The sequence below is a fragment of the Dromiciops gliroides genome, chromosome 2 (assembly GCF_019393635.1).
Source record: "Dromiciops gliroides isolate mDroGli1 chromosome 2, mDroGli1.pri, whole genome shotgun sequence".
NCBI classification, from domain to species: Eukaryota; Metazoa; Chordata; class Mammalia; order Microbiotheria; family Microbiotheriidae; genus Dromiciops; species Dromiciops gliroides.
The window spans coordinates 373,773,809-373,799,044 of NC_057862.1; the positions used below are offsets into that span (position 1 = coordinate 373,773,809).

Sequence of the window (25,236 nt, forward strand, 5' to 3'; positions counted from 1 at the left end):
GTCACCCACTTCATCCTGGGCTGTCACCGGTTGTCCTGACTTTGGTCTTGACGCTGGACTTCTGTGATCCTGAGAGAGTGAGGTTGATGACGCTGGGCAACTCTGCCTCACTTAAATCCGGTTCACTCGAAAGTCAAGACATCACCCATGTTGTCACTGGTCCTCTTTGAAAACAAGGGACAAACAACAACAGTCATCTCTGCCTAACAGCGACGGCTTCATCGATAGCTACATTTAAAACTTTACTTTCACAAAGGGAATGAAAGGGTTAGCTGAGTTGAGCATACTCTCCACCAAAAAGCTCCTATCAGTCAGAGCATGATGGGATGTACTATGTCACAGCACCCCAGGTGGTAGATTAAAATGGATCACCAAATGTCAAAGACAGAAAGGACATGAATACACCAAAAAATTCACGGTAACATTTTGTTTGTTTGTTTTTGTGGCTGTAAAGACCTAGAAGCAAAGTAGATGCTCATCAATTGGGGGTTGGCTAACCAAGTTAGGGTACATTTATGTAACAGAATCATCTTGCACCATAAGAAATTAGGAATACAAAGAATTCAGAGGAGCATGGAAAAACTCATCTGAACTATTGCAGGGTGATGCAGACAAACTGGAAAATCATATAGATGACGACAATAGAAATGGAACGAACAATAATGAAAGCACTGTGCTATCCTTATAATGGCCTAGTTGGGCCGCCAAAAAGTTGGGGAAAATCCTTCCTTTCTTTGCACAAATAGGGGAATATCACATATACTTGTGTGAGCTGCTCGGTTCTCTTTCCTTTGGCCTCACCTCTCTCAGAATTATTTAATTACTCCCACAAATTGCAAAAGGGAAAAACAAAACTCTTCTCACAGTTATGCATAGGCAAGGAAAACAAATCCCCACATTGACTCTCTCCAAAAATACGGGTTTCATCATAGATCTGGAATCCATCATCTCGCTCCCAAGAAGTAGGTAGTAAACGTACTTCATCATCCATTGGTCATGGCACTGATCAGAATTCTTGCAGCTTTCAATTCTTGGGCTTTTTTGTTTTTTTGTGGGGCAATGGGGGTTAAGTGACTTGCCCAGGGTCACACAGCTAGTAAGTGTCAAGTGTCTGAGGCCGGATTTGAACTCAGGTACTCCTGAATCCAGGGCCAGTGCTTTATCCACTGCACCACCTAGTTGCCCCACTTCTTGGGCTTTATAATAGTGTTGTTAATGTATACGTTGTTCTGATTATGTTTCTTTTGCTCTGCATCAGTTTTGCCAAGTCTTCCCAGGGTTCTTTTCTTTTTTTTTCATTTTGCTTTTGCTTTTTTTTGAACTCGGGTCCTCCTGAATCCAGGGCTGATGCTTTATCTACTGTGCCACTTAGCTGCGGGGGGGGGGGGACTCCCCGGTTTCTTTTCAACCATTCCTTTTGTCATTTTTTTTTACAGCCACATAATATTTATGCCATAATTTGTTCAGCCATTCCCAAATTGATGGGCACCCCCTAAGTTTCCAGGATTGTACCCTCCTTTTTGTCTCCTTTTTTTTTTTTTTTAGTGAGGCAATTGGGGTTAAGTGACTTGCCCAGGGTCACACAGCTAGTAAGTGTTAAGTGTCTGAGGCCGGATTTGAACTCAGGTACTCCTGAATTCAGGGCCGGTGCTTTATCCACTGCGCCACCTAGCTGCCCCTCCTTTTTCTTTTTTAACCTATATCTCTATTAAACAAGAGTTGGCTTTTTGGAATGGTACCTATTCAGAAAAGGTAATGTAAAAACAAAACAAACCCTTTCCCCCTTTTAAACTGGATCTGTGATTTCCGCTCCAGATGAGGTACTTTATATCACCTAATCCACAATTTAGGATTTTAGAAAATTACATAGGGCACTGAGAGGAAGTGACTGGCTCAGGGTCATACATACAGCCAGTGTGTGGTGCAGGTCATGCTGAAGCCAATTCTCCCAGCCTGAGACAGTCCTTCACCCATTACCTCACTCCACCTCTCAGAAACAAAATATACGATGAAATTAGGATTAAAATAATGCTGTGGCTCTCTGGGAGGGGAAGGGAAAACTATGGTGATTTAAAAAATATTTCAATAGAAACATTTTAAAAAAGAATGCAGTGGAATCATAAAATAATTAAATCAAGAAAAAATGAAGCCATATTTTGATACATGAATAAAATAATTCAGTACCTAATATTTAAATAAAAAGTTAAAAATAAAGTTGTTCATGAGCAGGTTCTGGGTCCTGAGTATTTTCCTCCAAGGCCTCCCCAGAATCTTTCCGTTTTTCTCTAGATAGAATGGGAGAGGAGGAAAGATAGAAGGGGGAAGACAGTGAAAGTCGGGGAGATCCTGGAAAGGGGAGAAAGGAGGAAAAGATCGGAAATGGAAGACAGAGGAAAGAAGGAAGAGAGATGGGGGAAGAGAAAGGAAGAGACACTCAAAGACAGAGCCCCTTCCCCCATCCTCCTATAGCCAAGGTGATGCCTTTCCAGCAGGCTGCAAGGCCGGGGCCCCCCCCCCCCCGCCCTATTCCCCACCTGGCCCCCAGAGCAAGCTACAGATGTTTTACAAAAAGTGTCTCTAAGCATGGCAATTAAAGACCTATCAAATCCCAGGCCACTGCACGTCCAACTTCCAGTACTTCTGGTCCCCAGCTGGCACTGGTTTGGGAGGAAATCCAGGAAAGGAGGAGGAAAGATCAGCGTCCCTGCCTTGACCACTTTTCTCCAGGTTTACTCTTCTTACTGGTAAAAGGAAGTGGGGAACCCCCATCCCTCCCCAATTGTCACATTCTGCCACCAGAACAACCAGGAAGGCCAACCCCAGGGTGAGCTAGAGAAGAAAAAAAAAGATGTTCTGCCTATATCCCTCCTCCCCCCACCCACCCAGACTTTGCCCTACCCCGGCCCTCATGTCCAGCCCTTTCCTCTCACAAAATCAATTCCATTGATACTTCATGAGGAATTTCATCACTCTTCCTTCTTTCTGACTGAGTGATTGCTCATTCATTCATCTGCACATTCATTCATCAGGAAACAGCAGGATGGCAAAAGTCAAGAATCTTTTTGGGTTTGAGTTGAACTCCAGCAAAGCTGTTTGCTCCCCAACAAGTAATTTAGCCTCTAAACCTCTGCTCTCTCTTCCATAAATAGAGATAATAAACACTGGGGGCCTCTGTTGTTGTGCTCTGTGAACCAAAGCACTATTTAAATGTATCAGTACTTCAAATGTGGGAACTCCATCCACCAGCTCAGATCACAGCCTAACCAAAACTTAGGATGGAAGTTGTTTGAGGCCCAGACAAACCTAATAAGTGACTCAGAATCTTGGGAGTCTTCCTGACTCCAAGTTCATAATTATTCACTGCCTCATTGTAGAGATGAGTGATTCTACAGTGGCAATGAGGGGACTGGAATGAAAGGCTCCATCCCATTATTGGAATTCTGGGCCCCATTGAACAGGTGCATGTGGGGGGGGGCGGTTCCAGGCCCTGAAGTCAGGCTGTCTTCAGCTTTGGACATGAGGACTCAGGGGAAAGATCACATAAAGCCTGAGGGGTGCTCTTTTCTGGGTTCCATCGGCTCTGCTACAATCCATCACACGGGAATTTCCCAACCACATTACAGCTGGAAAAGCAGTAAGAGCTCAGAACAGAAGTCAACAACTGCCATATTTTATGAAAGAGGAAGGGGATGTGGCTGAACCACAAGGGCTAGGAGTTGAAAAATAGAAGAAACCCAACCAGAGAGTAAAAGTGATCCTCCCTGGTTGAGATTCCAGTGCACTCCTGTGGCAGCTGCTCCTGCCTTTCATCCTTCCTCACATTTACGGTTCTGTGCTAGGTTCTTTGCTAGGTCCAGTGCTAGGCCCATCTTTAGGCCTGTCCTGCTTTTTTGGTAAAGAACTTAGAGGCACTGGAAGGGAAAAGAAAGTAACGCTGATTCATTTTCCTATTGTGTTTATCTAACTACCTAACAGTATTGGTTTCACAAATATCTTTACGGCCATTTCACAGAGAAGGAAATGGACCTAGGGAGGGGAAATAACTCGCTCACAGTTATCGGGTTGGTTTGTGGGAGAGCTGATATTGGAACTCAGGGCGCCACGATGCCAAACCCAGGGCTTTTCAAAGTGCACCACAAGCTGTCCTTAGTGTGACATCTAAGAGGCACAGAGAGGATTGAGGCCATGAAACTAGAGCAGTCCTTTTCAGCTCTCTCCCATTCTGTAGTCCATTTTTCAGTGTTCTAGTTCTAAGGCAGGACATTCAAGAAAAACAGCCAACTCTTAAAAAGAAAAAAGAAAAAAAGAAAAAGTTTTTATTGATCCCTTTTTTTACATCACTATAATTTCCCCCACTATTCTTCTTCCCTTTCCCCCTCACCAAAGAGCCATTCCATATAACATTACTTTTTTTTTTTTTGGGGGGGGGGGGCGCAATGAGGGTTAAGTGACTTGCCCGGGGTTACACAGCTAGTAAGTGTCAAGTGAATAAAGCCAGATTCAAACTCAGGTCCTCCTGAATCCAGAGCTGATGCTTTATCCACTGCGCCACCTAGCTGCCCCAAGAACATTACTTTTGTTTTGTTTTGTTTTGTTTTGTTTTGCGGGGCAATGGGGGTTAAGTGACTTGCCCAGGGTCACACAGCTAGTAAGTGTCTGAGGCCGGATTTGAACTCAGGTATTCCTGAATCTAGGGCCGGTGCTTTATCCACTGCGCCACCTAGCTGCCCCAAGAACATTACTTTTGAAAGACAAACTAAGAAAAAGAGGAAAGAAATCAACATAACTGATCAATATATCAAAAAAATCTGAAAATATGTTCAAAGGCCGCCGACACTTGTGGTCCTCCCACTTCTGCAAAGGCGTGGGGTATTTTCTCATATTTCTTCTTTCAAGCTGTACTTACCTGTTCTTTGTAAATTTTTTATATTCACTTAGGGTTTGTGTGTGTGTGTGTGTGTATGTGGTGGGGGGGGTTCTGTCCATTTCCATTGTTGTACTCATTCTGTATATTACTTTCTCAGCTCTGCTTACTTCTCGGCATCAGGTCATACAGACCCTTCCATCTATTTTCTATTAGTCACACTTGTCACTTGTTAGAACACAGTGACATTCTATTACACTCATGTACCACAATTTGGTTAGCCATTTCCCAGTTGATGGACATCCACTATGTTTCCAATCCTTTGCTATCACAAAGAGTACTGCTTATGGATATTTTGGTAGATAAGGGAACTATCCTCTTATCTTTTTTATTTATTTATTTTGCAGGGCAATGAGGGTTAAGTGACTTGCCCAGCATCACACAGCAAGTAAGTGTCAAGTGTCTGAGGCTGGATTTGAACTCAGGTCCTGCTGAATCCAGGCCCGGTGCTTTATCCACTGCCCCGGAACTATCTTCTTATCAATGGCCTCCCTGAGGTATAAGTCTAGTGGGTTGAAGAATATAGACATTTTAGGGGGCAGCTAGGTGGCGCAGTGGATAAAGCACTGGCCCTGGATTCAGGAAGACCTGAGTTCAAATCCAGCCTCAGACACTTGATACTTACTCACTGTGTGACCCTGAGCAAGTCACTTAACCCCCATTGCCCCACAAAAATAAATAAATAAAATAAAATAAAATAAATAAGGAAGGACCAACATTGCCTTTTCACACAAAAAAGCCAACCAAGAATAGACATTTTAGTTACCTTATTTGCATAACCCAAATTGCTTTTTGTACTGATCCACAGCTCTACCAAGAACGTACTAGTGTGTTTATTTTGTTAAAACCTCTCTAACATTAACCACTGCCATCTTTGCCAATTTAAGGGTATAAGATGAAAACTTAGGGTTTTGATTTTTATTTTTTCTTAGTATTAGTGATTTTGGAGCATTCTTTCCTATGGTTAATAGTTTGCAATTTTTCTTTTGAGAACTCTTAAGTGACTTGTTCAGGGTTACAGTCACTAAGTGTCTGAGGTTGCATTTGAATTAAGGTCCTTCCCAACTCTGGGCCCTGGTGCTCTTTTCTCTGAGCTACCCAGCTGTCTCAACCCTCCTGGCAGCCAGGAGACAGAACTAATCTCAAGGCTCAGCTGAGGAAGACTTCATAAAAGATACACTGAATAACTTGGCCTTTGGAAGGTTCTTTCATGGTACAAGTTATGGAAGTAAGGAAGTTGGAGAGAAGAAAGGGATGGAATGATAATAATATCTACTATTTCTATGTTGACTTATTATTTACAAAGGGTTTTGTACAATACTTTGCTTGATACTAACCAACTACCCTGTGAGGCAGGCAGGATAATCTGCCTCCTGGCTCATTAGCCTTATTATTATTATTATTATCACTTTTTGCAGGGCAATGGGGGTTAAGTGACTTGCCCAGGGTCACACAGCTAGTGTCAAGTTTCTGATACTGGATTTGAACTCAGGTCCTCCTGAATCCAGGGCCAGTGCTTTATCCACTGCACCACCTAGCTGCCCCCTCATTAGCCTTATTTTTTTTTTTTAATTTAAGTGAGGCAATTGGGGTTAAGTGACTTGCCCAGGGTCACACAGCTAGTAAGTGTTAAGTGTCTGAGGCCAGATTTGAACTCAGGTACTCCTGACTCCAGGGCCGGTGCTCTATCCACTGCGCCATCTAGCTGCCCCCTCATTAGCCTTTATTTTACACATGAGAAAACATGTCCAGAGCGAGACCAAGTGCCTTGCCTAGTGTTCACATGGCTTGTTAAGTCGTACAGTCAAAATCTGTACACAGACTTCTGTTTTGGCTGTGCCAAACTGGCTTGAAAGAACCCAAAGGAGGCTGGAGGCACAGGGCATGATCAGGAATGGAAGTTTCTTGTCTTTGGCTCTAAAGCAGGGGCTCTACACTTTACTTTGTTGTGGACTCCTCTGGCAATCTGATGAAACCCATGGACCCCTTCCTCAAGACATTTTGAAATGCATAAAAATATATAGGATCGCAAAAGATTACAATTACATTGAAAGAATTATCACAATATATTTTTTTAAAAGTTCATGTATGCCCAAAGGCTATAAAACTGTGCATACCCTTTGATCCAGCAATACCACTGCTAGGTTTATGTCCTATAGACATCCCCCTAAAGGGAAAAGACCAATTTGGTTTTTTTTTTGTTTTTGTGGGACAATGAGGGTTAAGTGACTTCCTAGAGTCACACAGCTAGTGAGTGTCAAGTGTCTGAGGCTGGATTTGAACTCAGGTCCTCTTGAATCCAGGGCTAGTGCTTCATCCACTGAGTCACCTAGCTGCCCCTGAAAAGACCTATTTGTACAAAAGTATTTATAGCAGCTTTTTTTTGGTGGCTAAGAACTGGAAATCAAAGGGATGACCATCAATTGGGGAATGACTAAGCAAGCTGTGGTATGATTATAATGGAATATTATTGTACTTTGAGAAATGACAAGCAGGACACTTTCAGAAAGGCCTGTTAAGACTTATATGAACTGATATATAGTGAAGTGAGCAGAACCAAGAGAACATTGTGCAGAGAGTCAGCAATATTGGTTGATGAAAAACTGTGAATGAATTAACTGTTCTCAGCAATACAATGATCCAAGGCAATCCCAAAGGACTATTGATGAAACATACTATCCACCTCCAAAGAAAGAACTGATATTGATAGAGTACAGACTGAAGCATGCTGTTTTTCTCTTTCATTTTTTCCTTTTATGCTAGTTTTCTTACACAAAATGACTAATAATGGTAATGTTTTACATAACTGCACATGTATAACCTGTATCTGATTGCTTACCACCTCAGAGAGTGGGGAGGGCAGAGAGGGCAAGAATTTGGAACTCAAAACTTCATGGGCCCCAAATCCAAGAACCCCTGCTTTGAAGCAATGACAAGCCATCTTAAGGGATGAGTTTGCATTTCTTTAGCAACTCTTTCCTTCTATACTCCTGGCCTGGTCAGGCAGTACTAATCAGCAGCTCATGCCAGAACTGCTCTACCATTCCTAAATGAACCGGCCCTAGGACAAAGCCTTACTGCTAAGCTCTGGGCTTCTGCCTGCTGCCAAATGGAGGTTAAAATGTAGGGAGGAAAAAAAAGAAAAAAAAATTTTAGAAAACTACTCTCAACGATGTGTATGTATGTAAACAATCCCGTAAGGCTTCAGGTCTCCTTAATCATTAACAATCCCATGCCCCTTCCCCCACATAGTACAACTAGGAATTACATAGGTAGCTGTTGATTCATAGATAGATAGGTATCAATTTTCAGAAACAGGAGGGATGTAGGTAGAGCATCATGCAACTTTTGTTAAGAGATCTCCTGATAAATAAATGACAGAACTACATCTGACCTGGCATGGTCCAGCTATGCCGGCCTACACAGTGAAGTGACCAAAAGACTGGTCACTTCATTATGGGGGACAACCCAATCTCCCAACTGGGATGTGGAAAATCTCTATTGCAATTGCAATCAGGCTTCTGACCTTTACATTCAACCAAGACTGCTCTCTCCAAAGTTACTAAGGATCTCTTACTTGCCTTCCATCTCCTGCTGTGCCTGTCCTTTGCTGGTAGAAGAGTGATGCCTTCCACTTAGTGATGTACATTATCACACCTCATTCTACCCTTCATGTTCCAGCGATTCAGTCATTCCTACAGATATTCACTGAAACCCTGTTCTATACCTCTGACCACCTGATTCCTCATACCCATCCCCTTCCACTCTACCACCCTAACTTCACCCAGCCCTTCACTGTGTCCTGTAGAATGCCTGTTCCATAGGCAACAAATTTCTCTGCATCTTAAATCTCTTCTCCCATTCCTTCCATCTAGTAGTTCTCATTGGAAACCTGGCTTCCCCCTGATAACACGGCCTCCCTGGCCACCCTTTCTAGTACTGGCTGCACCTTCGCTCATTATCCTCAGCTCACTGGTTGAGGTGAGGGAGCTACAATATTCCTTGCTCCCCACTCCCCCTTCCTCCATCCCTTAGTAACCTCTTCTTCGAGGTCCATGCTACTCATATCTACCAGCCAATCAAAATCCTGGTCACTGTTGTCTACAGATACCCAAGTCACTCCCTTTCCTTCCTCAATACCTTTGATACTTGGCTTATCATTGTTCTCTCCTCCCCAATTCCTGCTCTCATACTAGGGGACTTCAACATACGTACTGATTCTCCCTCAAATACTCTAACCCGTCACTTCCTCTACCTACTCAGTTCCCATGACCATCTCCTCCACCCCACCTCCATCATGCACAGAAGATGCTCATACTCTTTATCTTGCCATCCCCCACAAATGTACCACCTCTATGTGTAAGACTCGAATCCCCTGATGTGACCATAATCTATTGGCTTTTCAGCTCTGCTTTCCTTAAATTTGACTCTGTTTGCACTGTGATCAATCCTTTGATACCTCAATTCTCTCCAGATCATCTTCCCTGCACCAGACATTTTCACCTCCCCATCTTGACTCTTTGGTGAACCAATTCCACTCTACACTATCCTCCTCTCTTGAAATGCTAGCCCCTTTTATCATATTGTCCATTATGCCAGCCAAACCTCAGCCTTGGATTACTCCCACCATTTGTCCCTTTCACACCTACACACATGCTGCTGAACAAAGGAGGAGAAAATTGGGCAATTGCTCTGACTGGGCGCACTACAAATTTATGTTACATAACCTCATCTGGACCCTCACTGTTGTTAGGCAACCCTCAGGCCTTCATGACTTCACACATGGATTACTGCAAGAGCCTGCTAGTGGGTCAGCCTGCCTCATGTCTCTCCCCACTCCAATCTGACCTCCATTCAGTCACTAAACTGATTTTCCTCAAGTGTAGTTCCAACTATGTCACTCCCCTACTTAAACTCCAGTGGCTCCCTATTGCCTTCAGGGTCAAATACAAAATGGTATTTGGCATTCAAGGCCCTTCCCAACCTCGCCCCCTCCTACCTTTCCAGTCTTCTAACACCCTACTCCCCAACAGGTACTCTTCAATCTATTTGTTCCACAAATAAGACACTCCATCTCTTGGCTCTGGGAATTCTCTAGACTGTAAGCTCCTTGAAGGCAGGGGCTGTCTTTTGCCTCTTTTTGTACCCCCAGTGGTTAGCACAGAACCTGGTATGGAGTAAGCCCTTAATAACTGGTGACTGATTGATAGAAGTCACCTGAATTGCAGATCTGGCTCATCCAGAAAGGAGGAACAATAGGGAGTAAATTGACAGAGAAGGCTGAGACCGTTTAGTAAGCACACACGGCTGTTTATTTCATACAGGGATCTGTACAAATTGTATTTACACATATATATTCTTTACAGAATAAGTAAATCACCTGAAGATAGGAGAGTATGCTTTTTTCCTTGTTGGCAAAAGGATATCCTCAGCCTCAACAAAGGAGCAAGGCAAGTGAACTTTCCTTCCTTTTTTTCATAAGGGGAAGAGAGAAGCTAGTTTCTTTTGCTTTCAGGAAGGCTTTGGGCTGGGTGGAGGGATTGATACAATTTTAGGGTTCTGACTACACCTGTTCCCTACTAATGAACACCTTCAGCATATTGAGAGATCAGCCTCCCTGTAGAAAAAGGCTAATATGCGGCCTGTCCTCCCTTATGCTGACATAATAACTGGGTGGGGTTCCACTCTCTTCACTCAGGAAGGAGAGTTTCCTTTGTCATCAGAATCATCAGGATGGCCCTGTAGAATGCAACCACTTAAAGCTAGACTGCCTCTCAGCCCCTGAGGATGATTCTCATCACCTGGTTTGGCCATTCTTGTCAAACCTTAAGAAGGATTTCACAGGATCCTCCTCCCTTCATCCTGCTTCAGAGTTTCGTTTAGTTTTAAAGTGCTTAGTGAAAATTCAATGTTTGACACCCTGCCTACCCTTTGGGAAGGCTCCTGCCAAAAAAAAATAATAAACCACCCACCCCATGCCCACCACGTGGTGAGAGCAGGCAAAGGTTTCTGGGTGAGAAAGGAGTGAAAGCAGGATTCACTAGGGGGAGTGTATCTGACACCGTCACTTGTAACAAAATACCTGTTAAAGAGAGTCGTGCAGAAGAGACGGGAAAGATTTAAAGGAAGACAGCTGAGTGGCTGTTTAACATTTGACACCCCAGTTTCTCTAAAGAAGTAGAAAAGGCACTTTTTTTCTAGCCAGAGTCAGATTTAAAATAAACCTGACTTTGGGTATTGGAAAAGCCACTTTTTAAAGGGATTGATGGATTTAAACCTGCTTCCACATCTAGTGCCACAAGTATGGGAGCTTGGGTTTGATTCCTCCAGGGTCCTGCTGAGCTCCACAGAGACTGCAATTTGTCCCTCCTGAAGGAATGGCCAATTTCTAGCAATATTTCCTACAAAATAAGAAATTGCCTGGGTGAAAGTTAGAACTAAACCCATGAAGTGATAAAGAGGTAGTGAGTGGGTGTTTCTTTTGGGGATGAAGGAGGGACCAGAGAAAAGCCCAAGACATGACATACTGAGGGAACTGGGTTTCATGGGGGGGTTTGGGCTGTTTACCAATATTAATTTGGGCTGACATACAAAAACACTCAATGGCAAGTAGTTTTCAGGGCCTCATGTTTACCCTCTGAAGTAGAAGCTCTTTTTCCATGGACAAAGAGCATCTGTAAAGCAAGTTTATATGTATATTCCAAAAATAGTAATAACCATGGCTTTTATAAGCCATATATGTGGCTCAGGGGCTGGGGAACAGAGAGAAGAGAGGACAAGATCAACTCAGAACTGAATCCAAACAATCATTACCCATTTATGCTTGACAATGTGCCCAAGGGATCCCTGGGCTGGGAATAGGTAGGATTTGCCCAGTGACCTATTTCATACCTGTCCCTTTGTTTCTCAATCAACTGCAATGGGAAGATGGAAAAAAAATAACACTGAATTCTTGGCTAACTGGGTCATGTCAAAGCTTCACTGATAGGAGACCTCAGAGAGTGAACATGGAAAGAAGTATGGTGGCCAATGGATTATCAGGACCTTATGAACAGTTCTGTTTAAGAACTTGCTCTGTTCTCTAACTGAATACCTGCAGACCTTCCCTGGCTTTTGCTCATCTTTCTTTCAACCACTCATCTACTGTGATGGTTCCTTCCTCCCTTGTATAAAAAGGAAGAGAGGCAAGAGAAGCCCCTGCATTAAAGACAGTAGGCTTGCAGTGGCTCAAGTTACTACTGGTCTCCCATAATTCAGCTGAGCCCAATCCAAGTGAGCTCCAAAGACAAAAGGGAGTTAAAGTAACTCAATTCCCCTGTCCTAGGGGAAGATGGCAGACAACTGCCCAATAAGAAACCCATTGCCTAATGACCAGAGAGATAAAGAGATTTAATACCATGGCCCTAAAAAGCCCTTGGTGTTAGGCAGACCCTTCCATTAGCCCCTGAAGCAAAGGCAAATCATGGACAGGGTAGGTAGGGTGGTGGGGATAGAAAACCCTTGACATAAACCCTTTTAATAAAGGAATGCTGACTTCCTCTCAATCTTCCCATGGAAGGGTGAGAAGCTTAATTTAAAATAACAGGAGCCTCCTCCCCAGTTGTCAGGGAAATAGCTGTAGTTGAAATTTAGGGGCCCACTCAAGGGCACTCTTCACCACTGCTAACGCAGCCGCTCCCAGAGCCACTGTCAGCCCCATCACTGCCAACTTCACAAAGCGATTGGTCCTTGGTTTGGTCAGGATATTTTTTGTCCGATCATCAGGCTGCAAGAACCCTCGGAAGCGTTGCCGCAATACCATGTCTGGCCTTTGCTGGGCAGATGCTAGCTCAAAGTCTTTAAAAGTAGAGGCTGCTGTTCTGCAAAGGAAAGTGATGGAGATGAGAATTTGTGTAGGGGGTAAAATGGAAAGATAGATTTTGCACATCTTTCCCTTAAAAGAACCAGTCTAGGGGCAACTAGGTGGCGCAGTGGATACAGCACACTGGCCCTGGATTCAGGAGTACCTGAGTTCAAATCCAGTCTCAGACACTTGACACTTACTAGCTGTGTGACCCTGGGCAAGTTACTTAACCCCAATTGCCTCACAAAACCAAAACAAACCAAAACAACAACAACAAAGGACCAGTTTAAAATGGGAATTCAGCTATCCATGTCTAGGTCTCTGGAACCAAAATTTCCACAAAAACATCCTTTTTTCAATACTATTCTGTCCAGGAAATACTTCCACATCATCTGGTATCATGTACTCACTCACCTTTCAGCTTGCTGTTGAGCTACCTCTCTGGCAAGTTCAGATGGAGGAAACTGAACGAAGAGATCTCCGGCTCTACTGATGAGGGTTTCATAGGGCAAGTCTTGAGGGATTTGGGACAAGAGGTGGTGAACAGAGGCCATGTCACACTCACAATCAAGGACTTCTTGCTCTCGATACAACACAATCTACAGAGATAAAGCCAGAAATCATGCAGTGAAGACCTGAGGAAAGACCATTCTCCTTGAAGACAGATTTATATTAGTCATGGAAAAGACTCTTCCAAAAGTTCTTGAGAATCATAATACCCATAGGTGGAGTAGTGGATGGAGCACAAGGCTGGGAATCAGGAAGACCCAAGTTTAAAGCTGGCCTCAGATATAATTCCTAGCCGTGTGACCCTGGGCAACTCACTTAACATTGTGTGTACCTCAGTTTCTTCATCTGTAAAATGGGGGTAATAATAGCACCCATCTCTCAGGGCAGTTATGAGGATCAAATAAGTTCTGAGCATATAATAAGCCCTTCATAAATGTTTGCTATTATATCATGTGAGTTTCAGTGTTGACAGGACTAGAAATACTGCTATCTTAATGAGGCAGCTTGACACAATGGATAGGATGATGGACCTGGAGTTGGGAAGACCTGAGTTCAAATGCAGATTCTGACACTTACTAGCTGTGCAAGTGACTTGAGGAAGTCTGCCTCGGTTTCCTCATGTGTAAAAAGGGCAATAACAGTATTTACCTCTCAGCTTCTTGTAAAGATCAAATGAGATAATAGATATAAAGTACTCTGTAACCTTAAAGCTCAATATAAATGCTAACTCATTATTATTGTTATTATTATTATTACCATTACTAGATAGGGAAAGAGCCTTCTTGCTAGAGGCTTACACTGTGTGAATACCTAAATAAGTCCTTTTTGAGTACAATGGGTCAAGTTGCCTCCCCAAATACTTATTTAGAAACCAAAAGCAATTCTTTTAAGAAAAACAGAAGGGAGGAGGAGAGGTTGAAACACTGAATTCACCCACAGCAGAAATGATTTCCATTGAATGCCTCCTCCTCTCTGTGCTGATGTGGATAGGATAGTAGATCTGTCCTTTTTTTTTTATTTTCAAACTCACTTTTTTGGGATATTTTATTTTTATTTTATTTTACATGTCATTTTCAAATTACATGTACAGAAAATTTTTAACATTAAATTTTTTTAAAATGTTGAGTTCCAAATTTTTTCCTCCCTCCCTAGGCCAGTAAGCAATTTGATATAGGTTATATTATGTGCAATCATGTAAAACATATTTCCATACTCATCGGGCTATAAAAGAAGAAACTAACTGCCCCCACAAAAAAACAAAACAAAACAAAACATGAAAAAACAAAAGTGAAAAATGGTATGATTTGATCTGTATCAGTTCTTTCTCTAGAGGTAGATAGTATTTTTCATCATGAGTCCTTTGGGATTGTCTTGGATCACTGTACTGCTGAGATTAGCTAAGTCATTCACAGTTGATCATCATAAAATACTGCTGTTACTGTGTACAATGTTCTCTTGGTTCTGCTTACTTCACTAAGAATCAGTTCATGTAAGTCCAGGTTTTTATTTATATTCCCACACCTTATTCTTTTCCATCTTGTACTCACTGGAACCTGTGAATTATGGTGCAAACCAAGGCACATAAGAGCACTGAAAGTAGAGCTGTGCCACCATTGTGTGATGAACAATGGGGATAAATGTGGCTCTTCTCAGCAGTGCAACGATCCAAAACAATTTCAAAGAACTCATGATGGAAAATGTTCTCAACACCCAGAAAAAAGAACTGTGGATTATGAATGCAGATTGAACCATACTATTTCTACTTTTGCTGTTTTTTCCCTTCTTTTTTGAGGTTTTTCCCTTGTGCTCTGAATCTTTTCACAAGATAACTAATGCAGAAATAGGTTTAATGTGATTGCACATATATAACCTATATCAGATTGCTTTCTGTCTTGGGGAGGAGGGAGGAAGGGAGGATGGATGAAAATTTTGAAATTAAAAATCCTATGAAAACAATGTTGAAAACTATCCTTATATGTAACTGGAAAATAATAAAATACTTTTATTTTTAAAAAAAGTAGAGTTGTGCATGGTTCAGTCATTCTGGAAAGTGATTTGGAACTATGTCCCCAAATTTACTATACTGGGCATACATACTCTTTGACCCAAATAAACCATTACTAGACCTCTACCCCAAAGAGATCAAAGGAAAATTAAAAAACCCCATGTCTACAAAAATGTTTATAGCAGCTCTTTTCGTAGTAGCCCCTAACCTGAAAGTGGGGTTACCCAACTCTTTGGGAATGGCTAAACAAACTGTGGTCTATGAATGTAATGGAATATTACCATGCTATACAAAGTGATGAAATGGATAACTTCAGAAGACACTAGGGAATTCTTTATCAAATGATACAGAATAAAATGAGCAGAACTAGGAGCCAACTGACACAATGACAGCAACAAAATACTCCAATTAATGCAATGCTAAATCAAAACTGACAAATCACACCATCCATCTTCTTTTGTTTTGTTTTTGTTTTTTTTTGGTAAGGCAGTTGGGGTTAAGTGACTTGCCCAGGGTCACACAGCTAGTGTGTGTCAAGTGTCTGAGGTCAAATTTGCACTCAAGTCCTCCTGAGTCCAAGGTCAGTGCTTTATCCACCGCGCCACCTAGCCGCCCCATCACCACCTATCTTCTAACAGAGAGGAGATGGACTTAAAATCTAGAATAAGATGCATTTTTGAACATGGCCAATTCAAGAATTTGCATCTGAATACTGGAGAGGCAATGTAAAGGATAAAAATTGCTTGCAAAAAAGAATTCTTTAAAAAGGGGGAGAGAATGCCCTAGAAATGGAACTACTTTTCCTCTTCCCCTAATCTAGGTGGAAGGAAACATGAAAAAAGGGAGAAACACCTTACTTGGGACTCAGAGGAACATGTCTAGCTCCACTCCCAGGTATTTTTGCTCCTGAAAGTGGAATAAGATCCTTCCTAACTGACCCTTTCCAAGGGAAGTCACTGGAATTCTATGTATGTCATAGACTTATGACTAATACTTACCACAGCAGCAAAGTAAATGGGCATCAGTGGGTGGCAGGCCAGGAAGAAGTCATACAACCGTACCACATGCCTGAAGTCAGATAGGACATGACCAAACCAGGTGATCAGCCAGCTGAGTGCAAAGATGGTCCCCACCTCAGCACTAAGAGTCAAAGGAAATCCAGTTGTTAGATTCTGCTGCAGCTTCCTTCACATCTTTCCTCCCTTTCTGGCTTCCCCAGCCTCAGATTTGGTGAGACATTTACTTGAGAAATAGGTTTTCTAGCAACTTTCTCCATCATGGAATAAGTTGTATTCCCTAAGACTTCAGTATCCAAGGTTATAACAGTAATGTTAGTGGAAGCTTGATGATACAATGACTTCTGGGCCTAGGATCAGGAAGACTTGAATTAAATCCAGTTTCAGACACTTCCTAGCTGTGTCTCTGGGTAAATTACTTACCTTCTGTATGGTTCAGTTTGCCCAATTATAAAATGGGGATAAATAATTGCACCTGGTTGTCATGAGGATCAAATGAGATATGTGTAAATTGCTTAGCAAAGTGACTTAGGGGCTTAATAAATTCTTGTTCTCTTCCCTTCCCTAATTTCTCCAACACAATCCTGTGATGCTCCCCTGATATATTATGGGTCCCAGTTATTTTGCTTCAAAAAAGACTTTATGATATAGTGGAATGAACACCAGACTAAGAGTCAAAGGACCCAAGTTCCAGTTCTACCGGCTATGTGATATTGGTAAATTATTTCTCATCTGAGTCACAACTTTTTAATTTGTAGAATTAGGCAACTAGCTATAAGGTGAGGCAGCTAGGTAGTGGCAGTGAATAGTGATGGGCCTGGAATCAGGAAGAACTGAGATCAAATCTGGCCTCAGATACTTCCTAGCTATGTGGCCCTGGGCAAGTACAACCTCTGTGTGCCTCATTTTCTTCATCTGTAAAATGGGGATAATAATAGCACCTACCTCCAAGAGCTGTTGTGAGGATCAAATGAGATAATAACTGTAAAGCTCTCAGCACTGCCTAGTTCATAGAAACTGCTATAGAAATGTTAGCTATTAGATACTACTGTTAAAATGAGAATACTAATTCTTGCACTAACAACCTTGCATGGCTATCATAAGGATAGCAAAATACCATATAAAGGTGAGGTTTTTCAGTTTGGTTTGGTTTTGTGAGGGCAGAGGAGGAGATAGTTGAAGAACAGTAGAAACAGTATTGGACTTATAGTCCAAAGACTTGGATTCCAGCCTGGCTCTACCACTTGTGACCACAGGCCCAATTTCTTTCTTTCTTTCTTTCTTTCTTTCTTTCTTTTTTTGCGTGGGGCAATGAAGGTTAAGTGACTTGCCCAGAGTCAAACAGCTAGTAAGTGTCAAGTATCTGAGGCGACGTTTGAACTCAGGTCCTCCTGAATCCAGGGCTGGAGCTTTATTCACTTTATCCACACCTACCTGCCCCCAGGCCCAGTTTCCTTATAATGTATTTAAATGAACTATCTTAAAAGACTGTTTCAAGGAAAGGGTTTTATAAACAATAAAAAAGACTGTATAAGTATCAGCCATAGTCATTATGTTTCACAAAGCAGCTGATGGCACTATGCCACTCCCTAACTGGTTTACAAATTTAAAACACAGAGGACAAAAATTCAAGTCAAGTATTTCTATTCCCACCATTTTTTGAGAGACTGTATCTTCAATTACCTTCTGACAGTACTCAAATCTGTTATTCTGAGGCTTGGGCAGCACTTATTACTGTTACACTTCCCTCCACAGCATTTCCCTTATTCCTGTGGAGGATACCACACTTTCCTAGTCAGTCAGGTTCCCAGCCTTGGAGCTGTCTTTGCCTTTTCCCTTTCCCTTCTCACCTCTATTCAACAGCTGACAGGAGTTGACAGCTCAACCTCTATTATTTCTCTAACACGTCTCCTTCTCTTCACTTGTGCTATGTCAGCAGTTCCAGCCCTAACCACCTTTTGTTTGGACTAGTTTAAGTGGCCTTGTGATTTTTGTCTTTTCTCTCCCCAACCCACACTCCATACAGCCACCAAAATAATATTGCTAAGGCACAAGTCTTACTATATAGCTTCTCTATTCAAAATGTCTTCTGTGGCACCTGAATACCTTTAGGATAAATATAAGCTCAACCCTCACAATCTGGCTAAAACCAACCTTTCTAGTTTCACTTCCCAATACTTTTGTTTTTGGGTTTTTTTGCGGGACAACAGGAGTTAAGTGACTTGCCCAGGGTCACACAGCTAGTAAGTGTCAAGTGTCTGAGGTCAAATTTGAACTCAGGTCTTCCTGAATCCAGGGCCAGTGCTTTATCCACTGCGCTACCTAGCTGCCCCCTTCCCAATACTTTTGGCTGGACTACTAGCTGTTCCCTGAATTCAGCACTGCTTCCTTTGCCTCCATGGATTTGCACAAGCTATCCTCCAAGCCCACAATGTATTGCCTTTTTCATCTCTACTTCTCAGAATCCTTATCTTCCCCTGACTGTTCAGCTCAGGAGTCATCTCTTCCACAAGACAGAGCCTTCTCTGATCCCCCTCCCTGCCACTTGCCCAAATAATTTATGATCTCCCCTCCTCACATTACCTTGTATTTATTGGTCTGCATACCTGTTATATTCCCCCACAGGAATACAAGTTTCTTGAGGGCAGGGACTGCTGCTTTTTTTGGTTTATGTTATTCCTGAATCTAGCACTCTTGCTTTCAACATAGTAGGTGTTTAACAAATCTGCTAAATGTAACTGAATTCATTCTCCTACATATAATACCTAATGGCCAATAGTGGCTTTTTAGAAATCTAAACAAGTGGGGAAATAAATCCATACTTAATTTGCAAAGGTACTTTCTATTACTTGGACTGAGAATTACTTGGGAAAAAATCCTATGCCTGAGCAATTTTATGATGTCCATGAGTTCAATGAGTTTGTCTGTTAAGCATGAAACAAAGTAGGAACTGCCCCCACCATACTAATTAACACAAATTTAAGCTGATCATGAAATAGGTTTGGATTCCCTGAAGAGGGAACAATTGGGGAGGCCACATTGTATACCTCTGCATGAAGTCATGGAGCTCTGGATTCACCTGATCTATGATGGGCATCAGGTAGTTTAATATATGCTTGGTATTGTCCATTGTTGGGTCCATGAAATCCCTAGGTGAGACAAGAGAAAAGAGTCTGGTCAGGCCAAAGTCAGATTAAGCCTGGCTAAGGTTAACCCATGCAGCAAATGGAGCAGTAATGACCTCAGGCAGAAACAGTTTTTTTTCTAAGCCCAAGTAGGTAGAAAAGGTAACTCTCATATTCTTACAGGTCCCTGGCAAGATACCTGAGGTGGTGGGTAGAGAGCTTCTCCACTAGTGATGCTGCCAGCCTCTCCCCAACAACAAGCAGGAAGGTGACCACGATGTCATGGTAGCCCTGGTAGTAGTGCAGCTGGGGATTTCGCTCCAGAACATACAAAATGATGTCAATCAACTCCTCCTGGAGCCCTTCTCTTTGTTCACTAGGCATGCCTAGAGACGGAGAGAGAGAAGCACATGGACATGGCAAATAGCCAAAGAGCAAGAAAAGGAAGAAGGAGCAGAGTCAGCTTGCCCAAGTACAGAATGGCAGCTTTCACAGAAGTGTGTAATCAAGCAATGAATGTCACTGCCAACACCCCACAATGGTCCTTGTGACTAACTTCTAGACCACTGTACGAGGCCGCCCCCCCCCCCACTCCCGGCTCCATTTTCTCTGGCTTCAATCCATCCAACACAAAGTAGCCAAATTAATCTTCTTTATGAACAAATATGATTATGATCCAAATTCCTGAATGGGTCACTGCCTACAGCATAAAATTCAAATTCCTTAGCTTGGGAGTAAATGCTCTGCACAGCCCAGTGCCAACTCAAATTTGTAGCTTTATCTCGGGCCTATCCCACATCCTTCTACTCTATGCTCCAGCCAGTAAAATGGACTACCTGCTCTCTTCCATGTGCAGCCCCCATGGTTTTCTATTTCTGGACTCCTGTGCTTCTTCTCTACATTCCCTATGCCCCATCTCTGCCTGCTGAAATCTCACCCATTTTTCAAATCGGCCCAAAAGCCAAAGCCTCCAGAAGCCTTCTCTGCTTCCCTTCTTCAGATCTCACAGAATACTTTGTACTTCTGTTCTATTTTATGTTATTATTATTTGTATATACAGGCAACGTTATCCAGTGGAGTCATGAAGATCTGAGTTCAAATTCAGCCACAGATAATTACTAGCTATGTGACTCTCCATAAGTCATTTAATTATGTCTGTCTCAATTTCCTCATCTGTAAAATGAAGATAATAAGAGCACCCACCTCCCAGGGTTGTTGTGAGGATCAAATGAGATATTTATAAAGCACTTTGCAAGCCTTCAAGTGATATATAATTATGTGTCCCTGCATATAGCCTCTACACCATGGCTGCCAGGAAGAGCTTGGAGGTCCCAGAGTGGAAGCTATTGTTGGGACAGAATGCTACAAACCAAGGCCAACAAGGCTGCCTGCTCCTTCCAAAGCAAAGCACTGGGGTAGGCACCATCCCGCGTTTCACAGAATCCTTGCGTTAGAAGGGACTTTAGGGATTATCTGGTCTAATTCCTGCCCAGTTCACGAGAGTAGCATATATGGAACCTAACGCAAATTTCTGGAGGGTAGTAGCCATTTCTTTTTTGTTTTTGAGTCCTCAATACAAAGCACAATGCCTCACACACAGCAGATGCCTAATAAACAACTCTTACTGAATATTTTTATTTTAGGCTAATAACTTTCTATTAGACTCCCATTATTCCACTCTTCCCACTCACTCTCTCATTCACATTAACTTCATACTTATCAACTTCCAATCCCTTGATCCCTATTTATTTTCTCAGTCCAACTGTCCCATTCTGGCTTGGCTTGATTCTATACCCCAGCCTTGGTCCCAAAGTTGGTCATTTTCATGTTTCACTAGATATAGCTCCAGGATTCCTTATCCCCCTGACCTTCTGCTATTCCTTAGTTGCAAAGTCCCATTCCAGGGTTGTCTCAATTATCTTATTTTTCTGTTTCTGTCACTGAGCTGCTGCGTACTGCTAGAGAAAGAGAAAAATCATTAAGCCAGGCTATGCAACAATCTCAATTGGGTCTTTGATGTTGCCTGACAAACCCACTTCACCCTTATTCACTCCTTATATTTCATTCTCCACATCTATTCCAAACCTCTTCTCTCTTGCACAATCCTAACCCCGAATCTCAGACTTATAGCGATCTATTTCACTGTGAAGACTGATGGGATTTAATGACTCTCAGTCTGCCTCTAACATCTTCAAATCACAGCACTATCACCCACACTTTCCTCCTTCACTCCTTACCCTAACTGAAGTTAGTCCTTCTAACTACATCTTTGATCCCATCTTCTACCTCATATAGAAATTCAGAATTGAAAGGAACCCTAGTGACTATCTAGTTCAATCCAGACCTAAACAAGAATCCTCTCTTCAATTTATCCAACAATTGATCATACAGCCTTCTCATGAAGGCCTCCAGTGAGGGGGAAGCCAGCCCCTTCAAGGCAGCCTGATAGACTTTTGAGCAGTGATATGTTAGGGACTTCCCCCGTATCAAACACAAATACCTCTTTCCACCTTCCATTCATAGTACTTATTTCTGCAGACCAAGTTTAATCCTTCTTCATCCATGAGAAAAACCCCTTGAAGACAGTTCTCAACACAGTCTCTTCTCTTTCCAGGCTCGACATCCCCAGTGTGGTAAAAAGTTTTAACAGTCGGTTAGATAATGGAGAGAAGCCAGTTTTTTTTTTTAGGACCACCCTTTTGGGGAGGAGACCAACAGCATGAGCTACGCACACCAGTCTGCCTGCGATGCAGGCCAGATTGCCTGCTGAGCACTCGACTTCCGGGGTGCGAGCTTAAAAGGCGAGGAGAGAATGGAAGTGGGGCCTTTTTTCCTGCTCTGCTGGTCTCCTGGCTGCGCTGCACAGACAGACGCGGACTGGAGTTTGACTCGGCCCGGCTCTCGGTTAACATCACGCGCTTGACTCGGTCTCTCTCCCCAAAGGTGGCCTTCGGCTTTTGGTGAGTTTTATACAGAATATAGACTAAGCCTAGACTTAAGACGATTTGTATTGTATTTCTACTTTCCTATCCTTCTAAATCAACATCACCTTGTGACTACCATACAATAAAGGCTCTATCTAGAAAACCAGAAGCTTCTTCTATTTACTAGTCTGGGAGATAAATTAAGGGAAAGGTTAAGTAGGGTAGATTTATGATCTAATATTCATTTTAATCTCACACCAGTTTGTTCAAATGACCTTCCTACAGGATAAACTCAAGGTCTGTTATCATTTTTGTTTTGTTTTGTTTTGTTTTTAGGCAATGGGGGTTAAGTGACTTGCCCAGGGTCACACAGCTAGTAAGTGTCAAGTGTCTGAGGCCAGATTTGAACTCAGGTACTCCTGAATCCAGGGCCGGTGCTTTAACCACTGCGCCATCTAGCTGCCCCCGGTCTGTTATCATTTTGGCTGTTCTCTCTAGCATATGGTGTGCAGAAATGAACACAACTACAACTATGGTTTGACCAAGGAGTAAACAATCCTCTTTACTGCTGGATATTAAGCTTCTCTTAATTCAGTCTAAGATCACACTAGTTTACTTTGCTGCTATACCACATCACTGGCTCATAGTGAACACGCAATCTATTAAAACTCCCAGATCTTTTCCAGATCTTGCTATGTCTCTTCATTTTGTACTGCTAAAGTTGATTCTTTGGATTCATGTATGGTTTAAGTTATTATTAATCTCTATTAAATTATTTCAGCTATTTTCCTTCCCTGAACCTCACATGAGGCTTGGTTTGTGTATTCTCTTCATGTTGTTATTTGTGTACCTGTTGTGTCAAAACTGCTAGTCAGTAAATTCCTTAAGGATAGGGACCACATCGTATAATACTGCTTTGATTATATTCTGTACCTTTAACATTTCTTTAAAGATAGGAAAAAATACACACACACACACACACACACACACACACACACACACACACAGATAATATTTGTTAAGTTTTATACTTCAAAGATCCATGGGTCTATCAGAGTAGGTTTTCTCGAAAACCTGACTCTTTCAATCCTTATCTAAGTGACTAATGCCACTTACTCTTTGTAGGACCTATGGAAGGGGTTCTTAACATTTTTGTCATGGATCCTTTTAGCAATATGGTAATATCTACTATCTCTTCTCAGAATAATGGTTTCTTAATGTATAAAATACATAGAATTATATAGAAATAATTATCAAAATATTTCAAAGTAGTGATGAATATAAACCACACTTGAGGTATTTGCAACAACTGTAATGTGATATGAAAATATCTATGATTTTTAGAGGTGACAAAGTCATAGATACACCTACTACTATGGTTTGTTGTCTACAATCACAATGGAAAGAAATGCTAAACTTCTCACTAAACCTACTCTTTTAACTTCATTTCTGTTTCTGTTATCCCCATTCAAACTTTTTTTATGACTGTAATGTTCCCAACTGTGGACTCTGATTCTACTCTTACTTTCAATCAGCTGTCAATTCCCATTAATTTTATCTTGACAGCACCTCTTACATCTGTTCCCCTCTTCTCTATTCCCACTATTTCCACCTTTGTACAGACCCTGCTTAGATAACCATGAGAGCTTCTTAACAGTGTAATGTGTAATCTGGCCATGTCACTCTTCAACCCCAAACTGTTCAGTGTCTAGTTCCCCTGAGTAAACTCCCTTGCCTGGCATCCAAACTCTTTAGTCTCTTCCCCTTCTGCTGCAGTTTCCCAAGACAGAGAGTTCTCAGCCTCTATGAGTTGAAAGTACAGGGGACCCCAGCCTCAGGACAAACTCCAGATGCAAAGGTTTTGTCCCCATTGACCTGCAGCTTTTATTACCCAAGTCTTTTATCCACCCTCACCTAACTGCTTTAGTGGGAGATCATGCTAACTCACTGACATGGGGGACTGGGCAGATATTTTCTCACAACCAGACCCTGAAGCACATGAATACTATTTACACTGTTTGCACCCTGCATGTTTGGTGGATTAGGGGACATTGAATTCTATGAATTTATGTTCTCTGATGCTATTATATTTGTACAACGTTTGTCTTATCTTGTGTTTTAAGTGACATACCCAATATCTAGTATCCTTTTTTTTTGAGGCTTTGGGTTTGGAGTTTATAGAAAACAAATGTTTTAACACATTGCCAGTAATACTACAATGTGCTCCTGGATATACAAGTCCTCTCTACTGTACAGCATACTAGTAGAGTGATAATACACTGCTGGAGGAAAGGTTATGGTGGGGGACGGGACAGGAACATATGTTATTCCTTCAGCAGCCAGCTCTGTCAATGGAGTGGTTCAGCTTCCCTTCTTTTCTCTGCTCCTCTTAATGCAGGAAGTGTGTCCCAAATGAACCTCAAACTGTAAGACCTTAAACACCTGTGCTGCCTTATTGTCAGTCAAAGAATACAGGTATAGTGAATGAGAAAGCAAGTGCTATCAGAGCCTGAATAGAACTGGCAAAACATTTAGGTCAAATATCTCAGCACCCTCCCATGTGTAACTCCACGTCAACAAAGAATGGTGTATTCTTGAGGATACATAGAAGAGAAGTGAAAGATGCAAATCAACTCAACCTACTACAATAACATTAGTAAGTGAGTAAATTATTGATAGTTGAGGTAAAGAATGTTATCGATAGTCTTGAATGAATAAGAGGCTGACATTTTCTGAATAATTAGGGCATATGAGATGGGGAGAATTAAGGGAAAAAACTCAGAACTGGAAAGGGACCCCAAAGATGGTCAGACCCAAGCCTATCATTTATCGGAATAGAAATGGTAGTTTGAGTAAGAGTATTGGAAAACTACAGACTATAACACTTAT

At 42.0% G+C, this 25,236-nt stretch overlaps 1 protein-coding gene across 3 annotated transcripts in view; it reads right to left on the reverse strand.

Moving 5' to 3' along the window:
• Positions 1-10,232: 10,232 nt before the first annotated feature.
• TBC1D20 (TBC1 domain family member 20) overlaps positions 10,233-25,236 on the reverse strand; it is a 37,586-nt gene continuing 22,582 nt past the window's right edge. For all 3 annotated transcript variants that reach the window (XM_043987576.1, XM_043987575.1, XM_043987577.1), the window contains exons 4-8: positions 19,623-19,809; positions 19,346-19,447; positions 16,281-16,422; positions 13,182-13,366; positions 10,233-12,783 (exon numbers count right to left, since the gene is read on the reverse strand). In XM_043987576.1, coding sequence (XP_043843511.1) covers positions 12,528-12,783; positions 13,182-13,366; positions 16,281-16,422; positions 19,346-19,447; positions 19,623-19,809 — 872 coding nt within the window. In that variant the 3' untranslated portion in view covers positions 10,233-12,527. The remainder of the gene's footprint in view (positions 12,784-13,181; positions 13,367-16,280; positions 16,423-19,345; positions 19,448-19,622; positions 19,810-25,236) is intronic.